At 41.1% G+C, this 7990-nt stretch overlaps 1 protein-coding gene across 2 annotated transcripts in view; it reads left to right on the top strand.

Moving 5' to 3' along the window:
- si:ch73-60h1.1 (calcium/calmodulin-dependent protein kinase type IV) overlaps positions 1–7990 on the top strand; it is a 27579-nt gene that overhangs the window by 8776 nt on the left and 10813 nt on the right. Inside the window, exons 1-3 of one of the 2 annotated variants that reach the window (XM_014026919.1) lie at positions 2768–3095; positions 3606–3688; positions 7742–7814. In XM_014026919.1, the coding sequence (XP_013882373.1) occupies positions 3087–3095; positions 3606–3688; positions 7742–7814 (165 nt within the window). In that variant the 5' untranslated portion in view covers positions 2768–3086. Of the gene's footprint in view, positions 1–2767; positions 3096–3605; positions 3689–7741; positions 7815–7990 lie in introns of those variants that run through there. The other variant, XM_014026918.1, reaches the window with a different exon arrangement.

Here is a 7990-nt window from a genome sequence, read left to right on the forward strand (position 1 = left end):
AAAATGCACCAAAATGATTAACAAAAAAAAAAAAACAATTAAAATACATTAGAACAAAAACAACCAAACTTGAGTTAAAATGATCGTTAAGGTTACTGAAATGATGTTAAATAAATTAAGAATCGTGCAAATCGATGACAATATTTAAAGAATCGTTTATATTTTTGAGTTCTGGCTCTAGATAGTGTTTATTGTATCTCTGACCTGAACGAAGAAGGAAAAAAATCTCAGAATTAAAACTTTTTGCCAAATATGCACAGATATGTACGTTTCAGCCAATATCGAACCTGATAACTGATATTTACAGATATTACACAAACACACAAATTATTTATARACATATACACACAAACACACTTGTGTCTTTTTTCGATACCGTATYAAACGAGCAGACTGCTGACATGGCTCCTCTTCAGTTACTCCTGGCTGTTCTGATCAAACATCTCCKCTCCCTAAACAGAAACACAAAGATAACAAGTGGGAAATCTATACTGGACGTTAATATCGACCCAGTTTGACTTATTGGAAAGATACCGATATTCTAAAAAATGACCAATATCAGCTGATATGGATGTTAGTGACTAGCATGCCAAAGTTTTAAATGAACATCTTGTGATCTGGTAAAGCTCAGAGCATTAGTTGGAGATGATTCTCAGCTACTACCATGCCCAATTTCTGCTCAATATCCTAAAAAATCAAAGAGTTTTATGTTAGTTTTTGTGTTTGTTAAACCTTTAGACCTTTAAAAGACCGGTGTCTGATGTGTCCCAGTTCTGTAGTTATTTAACCCAGTTTTATTGTAACTATTTTTTGAAAAGTAGCTCAAGTTTTTTTTGCCAAACATATAAAAAATAAAGTGTTTGTCACTTAAGAAATTTGTCTGAAGGGTTTGGATCATGTCAGGTCTGAAATCTGTAAAAGACAGAAAGTAAATTCAGGAACCAGGTTGTGTCTCAGTCCTTCAGCAGAATAATCCAGGTCAGGATTCAGGTGTGTGGAGGACAATGAGACGCCAAGTGTAAAATGAAATGTTAACAAAGCATATTTTTCATTATTTAGCTCATTTTTACTAAATGTTCAATTTAAACGTTAAAAAATATATTTAACTAGTAAATCCTTTAAATTTAAATGTAAAAGTTAAACCTTAAATGTTGAAGTTCACATTTAGGTATTTTGGAATGGAACGCAGCCTTTGCTGTTGGTGCTCGGCTCATGTTGTGATGTCATCATCCTGAGACGATAGCAACCGCTAGCTTCAACGCAACTAAAGCTTCCCTACAAGACATCAAACCTGCAGTTCTGGCTGCTGGACCACAGAAACCACCCTTATTGTTTTAATGAACATATTTTGAATTTAGATTTTAAATATTATCTTCAGCAGAGTTAGCAGCGTTAGCAGAAGTTAGCGTCAGATAACCAGGATGATGTCATCATCCTGCGACAAACAATAACAATAGATACATTTAGATTGAAACATTTAGATTTAGGATATCATATTTAAATGAATTTTTTAACATTTAAATTTAACATTTCGTAAAAATTAGCTAAATGTAACAACAGTGAGCTAAATAACAACAAAAAAGACTAATTCATATTCTTTCTGGCGTATTTTTAAGTCTGATTTTCAAGTCTTAAAAAAAATCCACGTCACGTCTTAGAGCTGCAGATAAAGTTGTTTTGTCAGGTTGTTTAAGCTGTAAAACAAAAAGTATTTTTAAAGGTGTCTGTTTGGGTCAACACTTTAAGAGAAACATCTTCCTGTTTTCTTCTGAATAAAAACATCTTATGTGTGAAATACATCAGTTTTATTTTAAAAACTGTTACATGACAGCATTTGAGCCATGTTCTCTGAATAACCCCTGTATCTTATGGTCACAGCTTCTTTACTTCCTCTCAAAGCGTTCATGTAACCTCTATAAATRCAGCAAAACAACATAATTACACTGTAAACAATCGCTTCAGGTCCAATAATGGCCAAGATGTAACTTTAAACCTTTGCTTTATTTGATTTGCCTGGATCGATATCTCTTCAGCTCGTCTCCGTCTCTAATTAAATATAAAAATAACCCATGATAGAAAAAGTAAAACTCGTGGGTATTATATAAAGTATTCCTTTAGTTTGACTTTGCAGTAACTCAGATTCTGACTCAGATATAAAGACTAACTGGTTGCAGCTCTAAGATGAAACGATCAGTTACATCGGCTGCTTTAAAGGCTGGATGTGGTGCATTGCAGAGTATAAAAACACCATATGGCTGTGCTAAAAATGATCTGAACAGGGTGCTGTGGATTGTTGCTAAGGTGTTGCTTTGTGTTTGCTGCCAAGATGTGAAGTTTCAGGAGTTATTTCTGGTTACTGCAGTAACAGTTCACTCCCTTGATTTCACTTCGAGACAACGATGGTGAGTCACAGCTGGAGCAGAAGACTGACATCGCTGATGAAAGATGTCAGGATGTGTCATTTTCACAGCAGACSTCGGTTTATGAAGGATGATCTGARGCTATGAGCTGCGTGGTAGCTTGTTAATGGAGCGAGTGTAGAAGTGTTGAAGCATCCTGACAATCCACCATAAAACACTCTGACCTGTGACGACCAGACGCTTCAAGTCCAGGAGTTTCAGGGTTTTGTTCTCAGCGAGGGAACATTAGAGACTGATGGGTTCTGATTCTGCAGTAATGGACTCTGTTCTGGTTTGTTGTGGTGAAGATGTCCCTGTTTACCTGCCGGTCTACGTTCCTACCTTCACCTGTGAGGACCCTAATGGGTTTTCTCTGCAGGGTAGCTGGACTCTTATGGACAGGCTGAGAAGATCAGTTCTGCAGGAAAGACTCAGAGTAGATCTGCTGCTCCACATCCAGAGGAACCAGCTGAGGTGCTTCATCTAACAAGACCTCTGCACATGTCCAACTGGGAGGACAGCCTGGACATGTCCAACTGGGAAGAAAGCCTGGACATGTCCAACTGGGAGGACAGCCTGGACATGTCCAACTGGGAGGAAAGCCCAGGGAAGACCCAAGACAGGCTGGATAGACCATGTCTGGCCTGAGAACACCTTGGAGTCCTCCCAGAAGAGCTGGATGGATAAATGATAATGGTAACCCAATGGGCCACTGGCAGCTTTAACATTTGTGTTCTTGGTTCTCTTTACTACAATTTATACATCAAAACATCCCATTTAGTCAACTTTAGAGAAGAAATTTAACCTGTTTTTCTATAAATATTTTGCTTTTGACTGTTAGTAGTTTGTCATAAACATCTCATCTGGTCCACTGAATGTTAAAACCGTCTCAGGCGGACCAGCTTGTCCAGATTTTTCCTACCTGCCTGACTGGAGTCCAGCTGAGAACAGCTTCCTGGCCTGCAGCTAAAAACACAACATATGGTTAAAGAACAGGTGGAGGACCTCAGCTCTGATGTAACAAACTCTCCTCGAGCAGTTTTTACTAACTGCTTCTGAGATGCAGAATTTTCTCCTCAAAATTTGATGTATTTGGAGAATGTCGTCATTAAAAAACAGATAAATTGTTTATTACAATTAATTGTGTGTGTGTGTGTGTAATATATATATATACTGTATAAACCCGTTGTTTATGTTTTTATACAGATTCAGCTGAAGGAGATTTTTGAGACAGACACCGACATCGCCCTGGTGTTGGAGCTGGTGACCGGAGGAGAACTGTTCGACCGGTAAGAACTGAACCAAACTGATTTATTAGTTTGTTGTGGGGTGGGCCYTACTGTGAYTTTAGGTTTTGWTTCAATACCAAATAAATACAGGAGCTGATATCAATACAAATACAGATAKTTTTAACTTGAAATCTCACTCTTTGACATATTCTGTGATTTTGCCCTCAGTTAGTCGATTATAACAGTGATTTCCAACCAGGGGTACGTGTACCCCTAGTGGTACGTGAGCATATTACAGGGGGTACGTGGAAAAATTTCCCAGTTCTGTAAAACAAAAAATAAAAAAATAGGACAGGGATATGTCAGTCCCTATGATTTCTACAATGTGGAAAATACAGACTGAACCACAGAATTGACAAAACAAAATGGAATCCAGTACAAAACGCAGAATCTTACGGAATGTGCTCATTTCTGTGAGTTTCTGATGTATTTTGGACGCTGTCGCTTCCTGTACCTGCAATGACCTGGTTTATTTATTTAATTACTTATTCACCTTTTAGGCAAAATATTTATCTTTGTTAAGGGGGTTCAATGAATAGTTTTGGAGAATCATCATTATGTTTGACTGAGGGGGTACCAGTGGTACGGCAAAATGGCTCAGAGGGTACACAAGTCTGAAAAGGTTGGGAACCACTGGAAGTTTTATATCAACTAAGTCCAATGATGTAAAATCTTCTACACAATTTGTTTAAGAAAAGTCACTAATGTAATAAATAAAATAAGTGACAAATAATGAAAAAGCAACAATGTAGCATAAATATATAAATATAACAACACATACCTTGCATTGTTTGTGTGAATAATGAAGAGAAAAGGTTTCTACTAATGACTAACACCAAACAATTTGGAGAATCTACATTATTTTTCACTTTATTTGTGAAAAATTAAGTCAGTACAAGAAAATAAAATGTAAAAAATGTATTGATGTCATCACAACAGTATTGATCCTACACTGGTACGCATCTTGGTATCGATACTATGGATATTTTATTTTGATACACCCATCTCTAGTTTGTATAAGTTACAGGAGACCTTTTGGTGTTTTATTGGTTCATTTAATTAGAGGTGTTTCCCTGCAGAAGCCAGGCTAAGCTGAAGTGTCTCTCCTGTTTATGATTCAGCTCCAGGTGTTTGRTGGTGAATGAGTCGGTGGCTCATTTCGTCTCCGCTGTTGTAATAATTGCAGCAATGCTCTGTTGTAGCTGTTAGCATTGGGTGGTATTAAACCCTATCACTTATATGACATCTGCCTCAACCGGATGGGTTTGGAGGATGTAATAATACATCCATGTCCCTAGAGCCGGTCTTTGTCAGCAGAAATCAGCACACAGGAATCCTTCGCCTGCTGCCTGGCACATATTGCACCCGACTTTGATGGTCCCCCCCCCCCACAGGTGGTGGGTCCACGTGGAGGTGGCCGGCCGAGCCCCAGAGGCCAAGGCTCGACCACTAGGTGCTCGCCATCAGGTACCCCAGTTTCCCTATTCCGGGCGAGGTTTCCTGATGTAGATGTTTCCTCATCAAGGGTTCTGAGTCGCACTTGGTCTGACCCCTCCCCTGAGACCTGTTTGCCTTGGGAGACCCTACCAGGGGCTAATGCCCCAGACAACATAGCCCCCGGGATCACGGGGGTACTCAAACCCCTCCACCATGTTAAGGTGACGATTCTGCCTCAAGTGGAGGAGTTTCAGTATCTGGATGTCTTATTCATCAGTGATGGTGGGATGAAGCGGGAGATGGATCGACGAATTGGAGCCTGTTCCTCAGCAATGAGGGCATTGCTTCGGTCAGTCGTGGTGAAGAAAGAGCTGAGTCAAAAAGCAGAGCTCTGGATTTACTGGTCTGTCTTCGTTCCAAACCTCAGCTGTAGTCATGAGGCGTGGATCGTGACCGAAAGAACGAGATCCGAGATACAGGCTCACGAAATTAGCTTCCTTCGTAGGGTGGCCGGGCTCAGCCTTAGAGAGAGGGGGAGGAGCTCTGTCATCTGGGGGGAGCTTGGAGTAGAGCCGCCGCTCCTCCACATTGAAAGGAGTCAGCTGAGGTGGTTCATCTGACTAGGATGCCTCCTGGACGCCTCCCTTTAGAGGTGTTCCAGGCACATCCCACTGGTAGACCGTCCCAATGGTAGACCATCCCACTGGAAGACCCAGGACTCTCTGGAGGGATTGATTATGTATCCTCTCTGGTCTGGGAACACCTCGGGGTCCCCCAGGATGAGCTGGAAAGTGTCCCTGGGGAGAGGGAGGTCTYGGTTTCTCTCCTGGACCTGTTGCCTCCACGGCCCGAGGACAAATACATGGAATCCACACTGAAATATTGATTCAGTCACATCAAAGCAAAACTATATCATCATCATATCGATCGCAGACTTGTGGATTAATGGTAAATGACTTGAACTTATAGAGCGCCTTATTAAGTCCACTTGGACCCCAAGGCGCTTTACACTTCACCCATTCACACACTGATGGTCATTAGAGATGTGACGTTCYCGAACGATAGGAATCTTTTGAACGGCTCTTTACAACAAACGATAGGAGCCGAATCGTGGGCAGTAACGAGCCATTTGTAGTTTTATTTCTTTTATTTCTCATATAATGTTTATTTTTTTCATACTTAAATTGCTCCCGTTTGCTTTTTCATGGAAAACAGGCAGAGTTTTAGTGTACAGAAGCTCACAGTAAAAGCGGGAGGGGGTTTCTGCTTGACAAACACATGGTTCCACCCACGTGACAGGATTACGTAATTACGTATGGCTACATGATGACGTATTTCCCTACGTGATGACATAATACGTTCAAAATCTAACGGCTCTTTTGAACGGCTCTTTGAAAGAAACYGCTCCCCAAGATCCGGATCCCTTCAGAGAGCCATTTATCCCATATCTAATGGTCGTAAGCTACATTGTAGCCACAGCTGCCCTTGGGTACACTGACAGAGGCGGGGCTTCCATGCACCGGCGCCAACAGACCCTCTGACCACCATCAGTAGGCAAGGTGGGTGAAGTGTCTTGCCGAAGGACACAATGACTGAAACGGCTGGACAGGGGATCAAAACGGTGACCTTCCGGTTCCAGGACGACTCCCCTAACCACTCCACCACAGCCGCCCCTTTTAAATTTAGTCAACTTAATGACAGAGAAACGTATCATCATCCAAACAAGTCAAGAATTTGTAAATCTCAACATTGTTCACACAGTCTTGTGTCTATTATCAGACTTCTTCAAGATCGCGTCGCTTTCGGCCAACATAGGGCAAAGCTTCAAGACCAGCGTAGCTAATCTATCCTTACAAGTCATTGCCTGAACCACTGGGTTTCCTAAAATACCAACAGCATCACTGAGTATCCTGGTTGGACAGAAAGGAGCTACATAAGTACTATCCATTTACCATTTCTCAATAAAACTTGATTTCTAACCACACGCAGGCTGTCCTCCATCTCATGAACGCCATGCAGAGGATTTCCTGTTCTGCCCTGCAGCAGCTTTTATTTTCTACGTTTGTTACAACTCAGCTGTACCACAGGCAGTGCACCGGTGTAGAGTTATTTATAGCCTGGTGAAAAGGTTTTAAATGTGTTCAGTGATAAAACTTTGGTAAATAAAGTTATTAAAACAACCTGTTTAAAGGACAGGAAGTTGTTGCTAAGTGTTTATTATTAGAGCAGCCCTCAGAGTGGAGGCTGCACAAACTGAAGCTAGAAGAACTCCTCTTCATCGCCCACAGCCTCTCTGAACCTGGTGTCTCGGCTGCACAGTTTGATCACTGCTGCAGGTTTGGTTTCATGTAAAACCTGCTGCTTCTCTGTTCAGATCAATGTGAAAATCGATTTATTTAATCGTACGTTGTTAAATAATTTGGTTCCATCTATGAGATGAAGGTAAAACTGGGTAAAGAAACATTGAGGTTCAGTTAAAGGAAAATATGTTTTTCAGTTAGTATCAGCTGAAGCTGCTGTTTTGGTGACGTGTTGTGATATTTTAAATCCCAGATGAATAAAGTTTTATTACTAGATTACTACGTTCCTATTCTTAAAAGTATTTTCTGTGTCCAGGATCGTGGAGAGAGGGTACTACAGCGAGAGAGACGCAGCCCACGTCATCAAACAGATCCTGGAGGCCGTGGCGGTAAGATTCAGGACATGTGTTATCATCAGACATTCATTTGTTTCCTGTTCAGAGTCCATCACAGAGACACCTGGACATGTCCCCTGTCCATCACAGAGACACCTGGACATGTCCCTTGTCCATCACAGAGACACCTGGACATGTCCCTGTCCATCACAGAGACACCTGGACATGTC

The sequence above is a fragment of the Austrofundulus limnaeus genome, unplaced genomic scaffold, assembly GCF_001266775.1.
Source record: "Austrofundulus limnaeus strain Quisiro unplaced genomic scaffold, Austrofundulus_limnaeus-1.0 Scaffold601, whole genome shotgun sequence".
NCBI lineage: Eukaryota > Metazoa > Chordata > Actinopteri > Cyprinodontiformes > Rivulidae > Austrofundulus > Austrofundulus limnaeus.